This window comes from Podarcis gaigeae, assembly GCF_964106915.1.
Source record: "Podarcis gaigeae genome assembly, chromosome: 4".
Classification (NCBI taxonomy): Eukaryota; Metazoa; Chordata; class Lepidosauria; order Squamata; family Lacertidae; genus Podarcis; species Podarcis gaigeae.
The window spans coordinates 108,280,626-108,296,875 of NC_139677.1; the positions used below are offsets into that span (position 1 = coordinate 108,280,626).

A 16,250-nucleotide genomic window follows, 5' to 3' on the forward strand; every position below is an offset into this window, starting at 1 on the left:
CGGGCGCGCCGGAGAAGAGCCGGGAAGGAGGAAGGAAGGAGGAAGGGAGGGAGGCCAGCCAGCCGGCCGGCCGACGGGTGGGCGGACAGGCGGGGGCGCTTCTCCGGCCCGCCACGCCCCTCCCCGGCCCGCCCCTCGCCTCCGCCCGCAGCCGAGCAGGAAGGAAGCGCACCTCGGAGCTGCGAGCAAGGGAGCCGCGGAGTGAGGCTCTTCCCGGGCGTCGGGGCTGCTGTCGGGCGAGCGAGGCATGGGGGGGTCGGCGGCGGCGGCGGCGGGGGCGCGGGCGCTGCTTTGGGGGGCGCTGCTGGCCGGGGCGCTGGCCGGGCCGTGGGCCATCGGGGCCGGCGGCTCCGAGGAGGCGGCGGCGCTGGCGGAGCTTCTCCCCGAGACCGGCGTCCGCTTCGGCTGGAGGAACCTCAGCTGCCCCGCCTGCAAGGCGCTCTTTCTGGCCCTCGACGTGGGCGTGCAGGTGGGTCTCCGGGGCGCGCGGGATGGGGGGCCGGGGGGCAGCGGGGCTCGGACGGGGCGGGCCGCTCGGGCGACGTCCTTCGCTCTCCCCGCCCCCCAAAAGGAGAAGCGCCCCCCCCGGACGCCCCTTCCGACCGCAACCTGCGGCTTCTGCTTCCCAGCACGAATCCGCTGACAGGATGGCAGGAAAGCGACCCGAGCGGCGCCGCGGTCCCGCCATGGCCGCTTTCAAGGCGCCGAGGGAGACAGCCGGCATTGCGCGGGGTTGGGCTGGATGGCCTCGCGGGGTCCCGTCCAAGGCTACAAGACTGGGATTCTACCCGACACCGATGGGACCGAGGAAACCAGGGTGAACAGACGTGGCCGATTCCCCTCCCTGAAAGCCTTTCTGGGGCCACAGCAGAAAAGGCCCTGTTGACCTGAAGAGGCCCAGAGTGCAGGCCCCCTCTCCCCATTACTTGAACCCTAGTTGTGCGTCGGCCGCCCCACTTCCCTGTCTGAGGCTGTTGCCCTACAAGCAGGGGAAGCTGGGGCAGAGGGTGGCTCCGGAGGGAAACCCCAGATGCAGGGGGCAGCTCCAGAAGCCTTATTATCTAGCCAGGAGTGCCCCCCCGTCACACAGGCAGGAGATGTTTTGCACCCGAGTCTGAAGAGGCTGCTGGCCCAGGAGAACCTTTGGACCTTCCCTTTGCAAAACAGTTCTCTGCCCCGTGACCAGGGGGTCAGGGTGGGTCAAGGCTGCCCTAGGGCTTCGCAGATCCCTGAGAGAAGCCAGAATCCGCCCCCTCCTCCCTGCCCTTCCTTGCTCTTCTTCTTCCCGAAGAATTTCCTTCTGGGATGCCCCCGCCCAAGAGAAGGGAGTCCTGTGGGAAACCTTCCCAATTATTCCTGAAATGACCTGGCAGGAGGTCTCATGTCTACAGACACCTTTCATTTCCTTTACTCTGAATGTGAGCTTTTCTTAGAATCCTAGATTTGTAAAGTGGGAAGGGACCCTCAAAGGTCCTCTAGCCTGACCCCCTGCAATGCAGGTATCAAAAGCGAAGGAATCCCTCTGTCTTGTGGAGCACGGGGGGGGGCAGAGGAGGGAGCCCTAAAGGGGTCAGGGACAGGCTGCCATCACCCGCCCCTCCAAGCGAGATTTTAAGCCATCATCGAATTGTCGCCGGAAGGGACCCTTGGGTCATCTAGCCCGACCCCCTGCAGTGCGGCTAAATCCGTTCACTGGAAATTGGACAAGTCCTGAACTCCAGGCCACGGCCTCGCAGCTGCCCCTGCTTCTGCCTGAGACTCGCTTGGGGGGCAGCAGCTGGCGGCTGAGCCCAGCGCAGTCTAGGCTGCTCCCGCCGCCCAGACCCCACAGATGCAAAAGGATCCCAGGCAAAGGGGGAAGGTGCTCTCAGCCACAACACCCCCCCCCAGGTGAGTCAGCTGACTGCCTTGTCAGCTGCTTTGGGGAGGAAGTGTGGTGTAGTGGTTGGAGTGCTGGGCTTGGAAGCCAGGGCTCCAATCCCCCTTCAGGACCAGTCACCATCTCTTGGCCCGACCTTGCAGGGATGTTGTCAGGTTAGGATGGAGAGGGGAAGAATTATGGTGCCAACTTACAGAATCAAAGAATTGACCCCCCCTTCCCATAAAGTATGAGAATTGCCCAGTCCCTCAGACCAGCCTCTGCCCACCTAGTGCCCCCATTCCAGAAGCTGTGGGTGGCGCCTGCCAGCAGCCCCAACGCACCTGGCAGAGGGCACCAGGGGGCAGAGGCTGGTCCGTAGCAGGTGGAGTGTGAAGGCACCAGCCCCTCCCCTCCTCTTCCTTCCAGATGTGCAGCTCTTCTGGCAGCCGAGCGACTTGGGCAGAGGCCCAGCTACCTTGACTCTGGGCGGCAGCTGCTCTGCAGTGGCAGCTTCTGGCTCCTGGTGTCATTAGACTTTTCCATGAAGCAGTTCCTCCCCTGCGTGGCCCTGGCTGCCCGGTTTCCCTGCTGCTCTCCGTCTGCCCCACCTGCCCCCCAGGGCCTGGCCCCGGTGGGGCAATGCAGATTGCCAGCTGCTCCCCCCAAGCCAGAGGGGAAGCTGGTTGGGCAAGTCCCTCTGGGGTGGGGAGTCCTTTCTGGGCCTGGGCGGCAAAACAGCCTGGGGGATGGGACGACTTGTGCCAGAGCAAACATGGGCCTCCTCTTCAGACCTCTGGAGGGTCTCCAAATATCTCTAGGGCTGTCACGGGGAAGGGGGAGCCAGCCAGTTTTCTTCTGCTCCTGAGGGCAGGACTCTGTCCAGGAAACTCACATGACAAGGAGATTCTGACTAAGCGTCAGGAAAAATTTCCTGAGGGTCAGAGTAAAGGGGGGCTCATCTTCTTTGGAAGTTTCTAAGCAGAGCTGGGGGGGGGGGCATCTGTCCGAGATGCTTTAGCTGAGATCCCCGCGTTGTGGGGGTTGGACTAGAGGACTTTTGGGGTTCCCTCCCGATTCCACAATTCTGTGATTCTCTCGTTCGGAATGAGGTGTGTTTTCAGCGCCTCTGACAAAAGACCTTCTTCCTTCCTTCTTTGTTCTTTACTTTGCTTTTCTTTTGTTTCCCTTTTCTTTCTTTCTTTCTTTCTTTCTTTCTTTCTTTCTTTCTTTCTTTCTTTCTTTCTTTCTTTCTTCAGCCAGCTCCTCCTTTTCTGGCACAGGAGAAGCTTCTGCCCCCCCCAGGAGTTGGAGGGGGGCCTCAGTTTGGCCCATTTTGCTATCCTTGCTGCTGGGCACTTCTCTGCCTCTTGCCCCCCCCCCCCACCAACAGAGGGAGGGTGCCAGGACCCCTTCGGAGCAGGGCCTCTCTTTGCCTCTTAATCCCAGCCTTCCTCTGGTCACGGGATATTGCCTGGCACAGAGATCCCTGGCCAGGGCGATTTGCTCCCTTGGCAAAGGGGAGGGAGGTGTTGAGCATGGCCCTCAAAGGGATGATGGGGGTGCCGTGGGGCACAGGAGACCCCTGCCTGCCTGAAACAGGAAACACAGGTTGGGGCGCTTTTCCGCCACCCCTCAATTATCGGATTATGCATTTAATTTCCTGCATCCTGCGATTATCTGCAGAGGTGGCATTTGCATGTGTGTGGCAATCGCTTCCCATTCGGAGGCTGCCCTGTTCCTCCCGCCCCTGACCTCGTCCTTGCCTCCTGGCCCCGAGATGATGATGGCCATAATGATGATGATGATTACTGTCTTTTTCGCTCTATAAGACGCACCAGACCACAAGATGCACCTTATTTTTGGAGGAGGAAAACAAGGGAAAAAAATATTCTGAATCTCAGAAGCCAGGACAACAAGAGAGATCGCTGTGCAGCGAAAGCAGCAATCCCTCTTGCTGTTCTGGCTTCTGGGATAGCTGTGCAGCCTGCATTCGCTCCATAAGATGCACACACATTTCCCCTTACTTTTTAGGAGGGAAAAAGTGAGTCTTATAGAGCAAAAAATACGGTATATTTATTTATCCCCTGCCCATCTGGTTGGGTTTCCCCAGCCACTCTTGTCTTTTAATTCCCAACAGAATTAAAAGCACCATAAAACGAGGAGGCAAGGGCTGGACAAGGAGGCCCACTGGCCTTCAGCTCCTTCCTCACTTGCTGGGAGGCTGCAGCACCTCCATGACGAAGCTGGATCGGGGCCTCGGCTGTGATCCGGATGGGCCTTCAGGGGAGTCTGGCAGCCACAGGGAGTCAGCTCTCTGCTGCCTGGCAGAGTGTAAGAACAGAAAGTCCTAGAGTGGGACCAGGGACTGCCAGGGGTCACCCAGTCCAGCCCCCCGCAAGGCAGGAATCGCCACTCAAGGATCCTGGGCAGGTGGCCATGCAAGCTCTGCTTAGAAACCTCCCAGGAAGGATCGCCCACCCCCTTGAAGCCCCTCTTAGGGCCACAAAGCTCTTCCAAATATTGAGTCCTGATCTTTTAATCCGGCGCTTTGGGATCTCTTGCTCTCTGGAGAAGCAGAAAAGAACTCCGGAAGGTGGACTTGGAGGAGATCCTCCGTTTTGTTTTTTAATAACACAGTGGACGCTTGGGTTGAGAACGCGATCCGTGCAGGATGCACCTTCGCAACCCGCAGTGTTTGCAACCCACGTCTGCGCCTGCGCATGTTGCCATTTGGCGCTTCTGCACATGCATGACTGCCGAAACCCGGAAGTAACCCATTCCGGTACTTGCGGGTTCCGGCTGTCCTTAACCTGAAAAAACGCAACCTGAAGCAGCTGTAACCCAAGGCATGAGTGTAATAATATTTATTAAGTGTTCCATTTTCGGGGAGTGATGATCTCCCAGCGATCTCACATTTGTGCTGCTTCCCTTAATTAGTCCAGGTAGTTCCCAGAAGACATTCCATCGTAGATCCTTCGTTTATTTCTAACAGCCTCTGAGTCTGTTTCTGTGTGGATGTTTATTTTCTGTGTTTCTCTTTGTTCTTCGAGAGTGAGTCTGTGGCAATTCACTTTCACTTTCTCACGCCTGTCGCTTTCCACTGCGACACACCACAAGCTGGAGGAAATCTGGCTCTCCGCCATTGGTACCAGGCATATATCCAAACGTCTTGGTTTTATCTCCTTCCAAGACAAATAAGCCTGTGCTTTAGCTAGAAACCATAATTTCCATCATCTGTTCTTATCAATCCGTTGAAAGTGATTACAAAATTCATAAATTCCACACAGTTAATTCTGTAGTTAAACCATAATCATAGCAATAATGAAATACTCTTTCTTTCCAGTCCCACTTGCATATGTAAATCCAAAAATGAGACCTTTATCTGGTTGTAAATGTGAAGATTATACCAGCAAGAATGAGTCTTTCTGTAAAAAAATGATTTACTGTATTGTATAAGACTAGGGTTTCTTACTTTCAAATGATGTGAAAATCTGTGGGTTATCTTATACACAGGGCAGTCTCCCCCCTATTTTCTTAAATTGGAGTCCCTAAAAATTGGGGGTGTCTTATACCTGGGGGCGTCTTATACACAGAAATATATGGTAAATCAAGTCTTGCTGACTAGTGATTTACCGTATTTTTCACTCCATAGGACGCACTTTTTCCCCTCCAAAAATGAAGGGGAAATGTGTGTGCGTCCTATGGGGCGAATGCAGGCTTTCGCTGAAGCTGGAGAGCGAGAGGGGTCGGTGCGCACTGACCCCTCTCGCTCTCCAGGCTTCAGGAAGATCTCCGCAAGCCGTGGGAGCCCTGCGCTGGGCTCCCGCGGCTTGCGGAGAGTTGCCTGCATGCCGAAGGCTGGGCACGCTGAGCTCAGCGCGCCCAGACTTCGCACAGCTCTCCGCAAGGCGCAGGAGCCCGGCGCCAGACTCCCACGGCTTGCGGAGAGTTGCCTGTTCTGGGGGCTCCCCCATGCCTGGGGGAGAAATAAAATGTTTTTCCTTTATTTCCCCCAAAAAAAACTAGGTGCGCCCTATGGGACGGTGCGTCCTATAGGGCGAAAAATACAGTAAATTGATTTGATTTAAATCAAATCCCCCCTGCCCCTAGTCAGTCGGGGATTAGAACCCTGCTCTCTCCCAGGTCCTTGGAGTCTGACTGGGTTCCTAGCTCTGCTCCCACAGAACGAGGGACTGGGAAGGGCCCCCTGAGCATCATCCAGCCCACCCCGCCCTTCCCTTGGTGTGACGCTCTCTCTCTCTCCTCCCCTCCCTTGCAGCTACAGTCAAGCCAGGACTGGATCCAGCGCATGGGGGTGGCCGTCTGCCTGCGCCTCCGCGCGGGCACCCCCCAGGTGTGCCAGGACGTCATCCGCCTCTTTGTGCCAGACTTCCTGACGGCCTGGCGGCGCTCAGTGCTGCGCCCGGACGAGATCTGCGGGCTGCTGGTGGGCTCCCGCTGCGGCCACTGGGACATCTACGCCGACTGGAACGTTACCCTGCCGCGGGCACCCAAGCCGCCCGTCGTGCCCCCCGCGCCCCCTCCGCCGGGCGCCCCCTCCTCCCGCATCCTCTTCCTCACCGATCTGCACTGGGACAAGGCCTATGCCCCCGGCAGCGACCCCGACTGCAAGGACGCCCTGTGCTGCCGGGGGGGCTCCCCGTCTCGCGGGCCGGGGGCCGGCTTCTGGGGCACCTACGGGCGCTGCGACCTGCCCCTGCATACCCTGGAGAGCCTCCTGCAGCACCTGGCAGGATCCGGCCCCTTTGACATGGCCTACTGGACGGGCGACATCCCCGCCCACAACGTCTGGGAGCAGAGCCGGGCTGACCAGCTGGGGGCGCTGGGCACCATCACGGCCCTCATCCAGAAGCACCTGGGGCCGCTGCCCGTCTACCCGGCCGTGGGCAACCACGAGGCCGTGCCCGTCAACGCCTTCCCCCCGCCCTTCGTGGTGGGCAACCAGTCCTCCGCCTGGCTCTACGAGGCCATGGCCGAAGCCTGGCGCCCCTGGCTGCCCCCCCATGCCCTGGGGACCCTCAGGTAGGCGGGGGGGCCTGCTCTGGAGGGGGCATTGCACATTTCATAGGGATCCCAGCCAGAGAGTCCTTGGGGGTCCCACACTTCTACGTATCAAGCTCAGTGAGAGTGGAATTATTACTGTATTTTTCTCTCCATAAGACGCACCTTTTTCTTCCTAAAAACTAAGGAGAAATGTCTGTGCGTCTTATGGAGCAAATGTGTGGTTCCTGGAGCCGAATTGCCCAGGGGCGAAAAGCAGATCATGCTTTTTTTTTTTTGGAAAGAGGGAAGTGGGTGTTGAAACAAAGCCTGATCGTTTGCCGGTGGGGAGAGCGATAAGGGAGGCTAGAGATAAAGGAGGATGCCTGGGAGGGGGGAGGTAAAGACAGCAAACTTGCAAAAGGGGGAAACAGGAAGACTAAAGCAACAAGGAGAGAAATTAGAAGAAAAGGAGGAGCAAAAAACTGTTCCAGCTGAGGAAAAGACACTAAGGCAAACAAGAGGGAAGGGAGTGTTGAAAGGAAACAGCTGACCAGTGGGATCGGAAGAGAGATAAGGGAGAGATAAAGGAGGCTGCCTGGGAGGGGGAGGTAAAAACCCATGGATCCTCAGGATTTTTACCATCAGATCACATGACTGTGGCCACAGCATGAACCACAAAAATCATACATACACTGTTTTGTTCAGAATATATTTTTTCTTGTTTTCCTCCTCTAAAAAACTAGGTGCATCTTATGGTCAGGTGCGTCTTATGGAGCGAAAAATACGGAATAATAATAATTTTTTCCCCCCAATTTATCCACCACCCTATACCCAGAGGTCTCAGGGTGGTTCGCAACAAGACCACAACATATAAAATCCCACCAAAAGCAGTAACCCAATACACCCCCCCCCTGCAAATGCCAGCTTCTAAAAGAAAGACCAAAGACTTTTAACCAAAGACTTGGTTAAAAAGGAATGTTTTTGCCTGGCGCCTAAAGGTGTATAATGAAGGTGAACTTCCCTGGGGAGAGCATCCCGCAGACAGGGAGCCACTGCAGAGAAGGCCCCGTTCTCCTGTTGCCACCCTCCACACCTCTCGGGGAGGAGGCACACGAAGGAGGGCCTCAGAAGATGATCTCAGGGTCCGGGTGGGTTCATATGGAAAGAGGCGGTTCTTGAGGTCTTGCAGTCCTGAGCCTTTTAAGGCTTGATAGGTCAGAACCAGCACTTTTAATTGGTCCCAGAAACTAATGGGTAGCCAGTGCCGTCAGACCAGGATTGGTGTGAGGTGTTCAAAGCGCCTTGCTCCGCTGAGCAGCCTGGCCACTGAATTCTGCGCTGGCTGAAGTTTCTGATCCATCTTCAGAGGCAGCCCTACGTAGAACGCATTGCAGTAATCTAACCTTGAGGTTAGGGACGCGGGTGGTGCTGTGGGTTAACCACAGAGCCTAGGGCTTGCCAATCAGAAGGTCGGCGGTTCGAATCCCCGTGACGGGGTGAGCTCCCGTTGCTCGGTCCCAACTTCTGCCAACCTAGCAGTTCGAAAGCACGTCAAAGTGCAAGTAGATAAATAGGTACTGCTCCAGCGGGAAGGTAAACGGCATTTCCGTGCGCTGCTCTGGTTCGCCAGAAGCAGCTTAGTCCTTCTGGCCACATGACCCGGAAGCTGTACACCGGCTCCCTGGGCCAATAAAGCGAGATGAGCGCCGCAAGCCCAGAGTCGGTTACGACTGGTCTTAATGGTCAGGGGTCCCTTTACCCTTTCCCTTGAGGTTACGAGAGCATAGACAGCCGTAGTTAGGCTCTCCCTGTCCAGCTAGGAGTGTAGCTGGGCCACCAGCTGAAGCTGAAGGAAGGCACTCGGGGCCACGGAGGCCACCTGAGCCTTGAGCAACAGCAAAGGATCCAGGAGGACCCCCAGGCTACGAACCTGCTCCTTCAGAGGAAGTGTAGCCCCACCCAGAACAGGCAACCTCCCACCCATCAGGTCTAGGGAACCCCCCACTGACAGGATTGAGGGAGAGCAAGGGGGCAGGGACTGGGGCTTCTCTTCCTTCCTGCGCCCTGACGCCTCTCCCCCCCCCTTTCTTCCCTGCCGCAGGTTGGGGGGCTTCTACACCCTCCTGGTGCAGCCCGGCCTGCGCCTCGTCTCCCTCAACATGAACTTCTGCTCGGACGCCAACTTCTGGCTCCTCATCAACTCCACCGACCCGGCCGGGCAGCTGCAGTGGCTGGTGGGGGTCTTGCAGGGGGCGGAGGAGCAAGGCGAGAAGGTGAGGGGGCTTCACAGGGGGTGGGGGACAGGCACGGCCAGCGGACGGGGGGCAGACTCCTTCCTTCCTGCCCAGTCAGTTGTGTGCCAGTCCAGCCCCCCAGAATGGTTCTCAGCCCCACTTCTTCTTCTTGCCCCCCACCCAGGTCCACATCATCGGCCACATTCCCCCGGCGCACTGCATGCGCTCCTGGGGGTGGAACTATTACCGCATCATCAGCAGGTGAGACGCTTGCATGCCCCCCCCCCCCGCCACCTGGGACCTTGCCCTCCCTCCATGCCCCTCTGCCAGTCGGAAGGGACCCCAAGGGCCGCCTAGTCCAGTTGGGGGGCCTCCTCCTCCCCTGGCCCCCTTAATCCTGCTCTTTCCTGCCTCTTGCCCCCCATGGCTGGGCCAGAAAGGAGGCCGCTGCCCATTCTCCCCATGGCATCCCCCTGCCCTGCCTCAGTTTCCCAGGCTGTGGCCGTGGGTTCTGGGAAGAGGAGATCCCAGCTAGCCCCACATTTACCCCTGTCCTCCCCCCCCACCCAGGTTTGAGGGCACGGTGGCCGGGCAGTTCTTTGGCCACACGCACTTGGACGAATTTGAGCTGTTCTACGACGAGGAGACCCTCTCGCGCCCGGTGGGCATCGCCTTCGTGGCCCCCAGCGTCACCACCTACATCAACCTCAACCCAGGTGAGTTGGGGGGAGGGGATCCTGCCCCCAGGGCTGGCCCAGGTTGAAATGGGGACCCCCATCCGCATCAGTGCCCAATCCTCTCCAAAAAGCAATCTGAGTTGTGGCAATCGCTTACTCTTGTGGCAGGGAGTTCCACAGCTCACCTAAGAAGGACTCATAAAACTGTCCTGACCTTCCTAGTGGGGTAGGAGAGCTGGGTTGGGGGTCACATCTGACCCCCCTTTGGATTTCAGATAGTAGATGAGTCTGAAAACACCCTGGGAACACATTTTACAGGCCCTCTAGCAGTTCTGGTAGCTCATTGACCAGGAGGAAAGTAATTAGCATTAACTCTGGAATCGTGGACTCGATTCTGACCAAACTAAGCCTCCTAAAGTAAAATCTACATCAATATCGCCCCTTCCTCCCCCCGCAAATGACCATAAAACCCTCAAACTCCCCACCTTTAATCATTGATATGAGGCATCCTTAAAGAGTAACTGTAATTTTAGTACATCAGTACAAGAAATGTCAAATACAATTATATTCAACTGAATTTGGCCAGAATCAAGTGGACACTTCCAGAGTGAATGCTAAATCCAAATGAGCTGCCATGGAACTGGGTCTTCTGGGTTTTTTAGACTAGTCTCTCCTTTTGGGCTATCTGAAATTGGTTGGCAGATGTGAAACACATTGGGATTATTTCTATAACTCCTGGCCCACCGTCCGAGAGATGCATGCTGGCAGTTGCGGTTGGAGGTCTGCCCCTCCTTGCTTTTCTAGGGGGGTGTCCAGAATGCTGCTGCCAAAGCCCCTTTCATTTTTTTTTTTAAAAACTTTCTTACATTTTCAAAATTTACAACAAAAGAATACTAAAAAAAATACTAAAAAAATACTAAATTACATAAAGGTAAAGGTAAAGGTACCCCTGCCCGTATGGGCCAGTCTTGACAGACTCTGGGGTTGTGCGCCCATCTCACTTAAGAGGCCAGGGGCCAACGCTGTCCGGAGACACTTCCGGGTCACGTGGCCAGCGTGACATCGCTGCTCTGGCGAGCCAGAGCCGCACACGGAAACGCCATTTACCTTCCCGCTACAAAGCGGTCCCTATTTATCTACTTGCACCCGGAGGTGCTTTCGAACTGCTAGGTTGGCAGGCGCTGGGACCGAGCAGCGGGAGCGCACCCCGCCACAGGGATTCGAACCGCCGACCTTTCGATCGGCAAGCCCTAGGCGCTGAGGCTTTAACCCACAGCGCCACCTGTGTCCCTTGTACTAAATTACATAGTCTAAGATAAAAATAAGTGTTACAAATTACATAATAGAAATAGCTACAGGTAGGTAGCCGTGTTGGTCTGCTGTAGTCAAAACAAAATAAAAAAATTTCCTTCCAGTAGCACCTTAGAGTGTATTTGAAGAAGTGTGCATGCACACGAAAGCTCAGACCAATAACAAACTTGGTTGGTCTCTAAGGTGCTATTGGGAGGAATTTTTTTATAACAGAAATATTTAAAGATCAAGATAAATAGAATAACATTGAGAGAGAAAAAAAAGAAAAGAAAGATGAAAACGAGAAAAAAACGACAACACTAAAAACTGCAACAAAAGGCAACAAAAAAATTAAAATGAAAATACGTTTCAATAATAAACATTATTTAGGAAGTTCAAACCAATACGTACATATTTTGTACACGAAGTCCTCCATACTGGTTTGAGTCCCTTATAAATTTATTGACATCCCTCTATCACTTTGCCGTTTCGACTCTATTTTTATAATTCAATAATCTGCATTTGATTGTTTGTCCAAACAGTAAGAAGGAAGATTTTCCTGTTTTGTGAAATTAAACACAACCCAATCTTGTTGTTGTTGTTGTAACCCTTTCCCGGCCAGGCTACCGCGTCTACCAGGTGGACGGCCCGCGCCCCGGCAGCTCCTTCCAGGTCCTGGACCACGAGACCTTCATCCTGAACCTGACGCTGGCCAACGTGCCGGGTTCGAAACCCCAGTGGCAGCGCCTCTATGGGGCCCGCCAGACCTACGGCTTGGCCAGTGCCTTTCCGGCCGACTGGGACGCCCTGGTGCGGCGCATGCAGACGGACGAGGGCCTCTTCCAGCGCTTCTGGCTCCTGATGCACAAGGGGTGCCAGCCCCACAAGCCCTGCCAGGACCTCTGCAGAACCGCCCTGCTCTGCGCCCTGCGGACCGCCAAGGCCGACGACCCCAGGCTCTGCCCGGAGCACGCCCAAAAGGTGCCCTTTGCCCAGATCCAGGCCTGGTGGAGGCAGCGCCAGCTCTGCTAGGAGCCCCCCAGGAAGCGGGCCCCCCACCTCTGCCCAGAAGCCCCGCAGGAAAGACCGCCTCCTTCCAAGGGAGTTCGTCGTGTGGTCAAACAGGATCGGGGCCGCCTCTTAGGGATTCCTGCCTGGCAGGGGGTTGGGCTAGATGATCGCCAGGGTGCCCTTGGCTTCTAAGGCTTCTGGACTTTGCCCTGGACTCTCAAGCCCCCCATGCAAGTATTTGGGGGGGAGTGGCCTGGACTGAGGACCCCCCCTTCCAAACACTGGAGCCGCCTCCCTGCCGGAAGGAACTGATTTACATGAAGGAAATGGGGGGGGTCTTCTCCCCCTCCGACGCTCTTGCTTTGCCTTGTTAGCCCCCCCCCCCACCCCGCATCCTGCTGCTGCAGCTGGGTTGGCTTGGGGCCACCCGAGTCACAGCGCAGGGAGGATCACAGAATTGTAGAGTTGGAAGGGACCCCCTGTGGTCATTAGCTGAACCCCGTCTTCCCCCATCTCTCTTTGGCAAGTATCGGAGGGGGCTGAGGCCAAAGTGGCTGCTACTCCCAGACTCCCCCACACCTTACACTTAAAGCACATGAGCCCCCCCTCAAAGAACCCTGGGAACTGTAGTTCACCCCCACCAGAGCTACAGCTCCCAGCACCCTCCACCAATTCTCTAAGCACATAGCTTGTCTGCAGCCCACAGACCTGGAGGATGGGCTCCGCTGCCTGTTTGGGGGCGATGGGTCACCCCTCCAGCCTCCCACAAGTTGCCTGCTGAGGGGGGGCACTCTCAGGAACTGCCCCTCCAATGACATCCCAGATTCCTCCCACCCCCCTCCCCGCTGTTGCCTTGGATGTTTCTTTGAGGGGCTGAGTGGAAGCCCCCCCCCACGCCCCGTTCCTCCTGACCCCCTTCATGGCCCAGCCTGGGGGAGCATCTCACCCCCAGGACTGCCTTAAGCAGAGTCAGACCCTTGCTCCCTCTAGCTCAGCAATGCCGACACGGACTGGCAGCAGCAGCACCCCCAGCATGGATTTCGGGCAGGAAGCCTCACCCAGCTACACCTGGACATGCTGCCAGCAGGACCTTAACCCGGGACCCTCTTTACCCAAAGCAGATTCTCGGCTGCTGAGCTTTGACCCTTCCTCATACGCAGGAAACCCGCACTCGTGACCGTCTCCTCGTCTTCCTACTGGGTTGGGGGCTTCCCCCTATTTATATTCACCCCACCCACCTGTGCAATAAATTATTTCTGGCTCTGCCGCATCTCTCGACTGGCTCCAGTCTGCGTCTTTCCCCACCAGTAATGGCGACCCCCACCCTCCCCGTCCGGTCGCTCCTGAGAACACGCCAGGTTCTGGCCAATGGACTCCCTTGTCCAACTTCCAGTCTGGCCCCAAGCGTGGCAGCAGCCCTTCCCCTGCCCCACAGAGGTTCATTGGGGGTCTATTGCTCCTGGCACCAGAGGCTCCCAGAGGCACCACTGGCTCATAGCCAACCTCTCGCACCAAGAGCCGCCTCCTTCAGAGCATAGGGAGAGCCTGTGGGATCAGACCCACGGCCCCTCTGGCTCAGCCTCCTCTTCTCCCAGGGCCCCTTACGGGAAACCCCCGAGCAGGATTCGAACACAAGAGCAACTCTCCCCTCCAGAAGCACCACTGCCTCCCTCCGTGGAGGCCACTGGGGCTGCCGGCCATGGAGAGCCCCCTCGTCCGCCGTGAAGTCGCCTAATCCTCTCTCAAAGCCATCTCTGTTGGGGGCCATGGCTGTTCTGTGGTTGAATTTCACCTCCCAACATTCTGCCCCCTTGGATGTCCACAAATTCTAGCCTTACAGGTTTCCGGCTGACGTAACGATCCGTGATGTTTGAGCTCTGCTGCCCTCCAGGGCAGGAGAAAGCCAGGATTTATGGGGTAAGATTCCTGGCAATGCTCCTCAGGGGTGTTCTGGGGAGTTCCCTGCGCTCCACAGCGTCGCTTAAGCCCGTATCTGCCAATTTGAAAGGCAGATCAGCTGCGACCTGCGAGTGTCTCCCTGCCATGGATGAACCTCCAGCATGATTTGTGATTTATTCCTCACTAATTTGGAATACAGGGACGCGGGTGGTTCTGTGGGTTAAACCGGCTTGCCGATCAGAAGGTCAGCGGTTCGAATCCCTGCGACGGGGTGAGCTCCCGTTGCTCGGTCCCTGCTCCTGCCAACCTAGCAGTTCGAAAGCACGTCAAAGTGCAAGTAGATAAATAGGTACCACTCCGGCGGGAAGGTAAACGGCTTTTCCGTGCACTGCTCTGGTTCGCCAGAAGCGGCTTAGTCCTTCTGGCCACATGACCTGGAAGCTGTACGCCGGCTCCCTCGGCCAATAAAGCGAGATGAGCGCCGCAACCCCAGAGTCGGCCACGACTGGACCTAATGGTCAGGGGTCCCTTTACCCTTTACCTTAATTTGGAATACAGCCATACCTTGGAAGCCAAACAGAATCCGTTCTGGAAGCCTGCTCAATTTCCAAAACGTTTGAAAATCAAAGCACGGCTTCCGATTGGTTGCAGGAAGCTCCTGCAGCCAATTGGAAGCCCCGTCAGATATTTGGCTTCCAAAAATAGTTCGCAAACTGGAACAGCCACTTCTGGGTTTGCAACATTCAGGAGCCAAAATGTTTGGGAACTAAGCTATTCGACTTCCAAGGTTCAACAGTATTGGCCTTAATTATGAGGCCCTCCTCAAAGGGCATATGATAAAGGGCTGCAACCAATCAGCTGCCAGAAGGACTGGGTTTGGATCTCTGAAGGTATCTGATTTTTAAGAAGCGTGAAAATCCTTACAACAGCCGGGAAGGAAGGGGGAGGGCAAAACACGCTGCGTTTTCATCTGGTTTCCAAATGGTCTTTTTCTTTCTTATCCCCCCCCCCCCCGCAAAATGAATGAGCTGTATGTAGCTATACTATTCTGTCTGACACCGAGGGAAAGGGGGGGGGCATTTGATTTATGCCCAGTGAAGGATTTAACCATGTTTTATTATGCCCTCCCACTTTGACCAAGGTAGAATGCACCTCATTTAAATTATCTTTGGACTGGACCAGGAGTGTAAGAACAATTAAGGGTAAGAAGATGAACGGCTGCTAATTAAATCTGGCAATAGCTTGCATTTGTGAAAAGACTGGGTTTTTTAACTGTGTGCTGAGGAAGAACCCCAGAGTGGAATTTTAATAGCAGAGAGGGGTCATCTTGTTGGAGAGTTATTTATATCCGCAGTTTGCAGAGATCTCAAAGGAATGGAAAGTGACTTTGTAAACATTGCAGAGAACTGGACAAAGGAAGGTGGCAATGATCTATCTCCACACCAGGTCTGGGAAAACGTTTATGAAGACTACACATGTGAAAAGGATTTTATATTCTTAAAAGTAAGAGAGGTGCTGAATGCAAGGGAACTGGAAAAGTCAGCTGTGAGAACGGTCTTACATCCAGAGAAAGATTAAGAGATTAAAGAAGAATGAAGTGGCGACATCAGGAAGTACAGTAATGGACATATGTTTGCAACAGGAGCGGGAAACCTACTTTTCAAAAGAAATTGTGTTAAATTTAAATAATTTGGACAGGTTTGTATGTATTTAGAAAACCAATAAAAAGTATAATACAGATTCTAGCCTTACGATTAGGGCTGGGAGATGCCTGCTTTTCTACATCGTCATCTGAACCTCAAGATATCACAATACATCGCAATGCCAAGAATGTGGAAAGGCGTCCGTTGCCTCTGCCCTCGGTAGTCAGCCAGGCGGGCAGATGGCGTTACTGTGCTGGGCAGGAGCATCGGCTGGGACAGCACACGGCTCTGCGCACGCCAGCATGGCGCCACAGGGCTCTGCCAATGCCTGCGGAGCTGCCAGTCAAGGCTCATGCCAACCATCGCCTCTCCTGGCGCCAGTGGCGACTGGGAGCACTGGGCAAGGCTCCCTCCTGCCTGGCTGCAGCTCCCACTGACTGCAGTTGCCAGCGTGCGATTACCAGTGACCGCAGCGCCCCAGAGACGGGGAGGGGGAGCTGGGGCCGCTCCCACATCAGGGGCTCCCAGGACGCGGGCATGCCTCCATTGCGCAGCCTGGCACAAGGGAGGAGGCAGTCCAGTTGCGTGGCCAGAGAGGGCAGCGAAGGCGCAGGCAGTTCCCCCTCACATC

The 16,250-nt window shown here is 55.7% G+C and overlaps 2 protein-coding genes across 2 annotated transcripts in view; both read left to right on the top strand.

Annotated features, from left to right (window-relative positions):
* Nucleotides 1-16,250, top strand: part of TIMM10B (translocase of inner mitochondrial membrane 10B) — a 236,887-nt gene that overhangs the window by 107,994 nt on the left and 112,643 nt on the right. The gene's annotated exons all lie outside the window — the stretch shown is intronic.
* Nucleotides 141-13,352, top strand: SMPD1 (sphingomyelin phosphodiesterase 1). Its single transcript, XM_083736808.1, has 6 exons — nt 141-469; nt 6,141-6,904; nt 8,967-9,138; nt 9,284-9,360; nt 9,670-9,815; nt 11,689-13,352. Exons 1-6 carry the CDS (start codon nt 248-250, stop codon nt 12,096-12,098), a joined length of 1,791 nt encoding a protein of 596 aa, XP_083592934.1. The 5' UTR covers nt 141-247; the 3' UTR covers nt 12,099-13,352.

What these genes read in the sequence shown, in the direction of transcription:
- SMPD1 (XM_083736808.1), top strand. Translation starts at nt 248, where the DNA reads ATGGGGGGGTCGGCGGCGGCGGCGGCGGGGGCGCGGGCGCTGCTTTGG. An exon ending in CGGAGGAGCAAGGCGAGAAG is followed by an intron (nt 9,139 to 9,283) that starts GTGAGGGGGCTT and finishes CCCCCCACCCAG; the next exon opens with GTCCACATCATCGGCCACAT. An exon ending in TATTACCGCATCATCAGCAG is followed by an intron (nt 9,361 to 9,669) that starts GTGAGACGCTTG and finishes CCCCCCACCCAG; the next exon opens with GTTTGAGGGCACGGTGGCCG.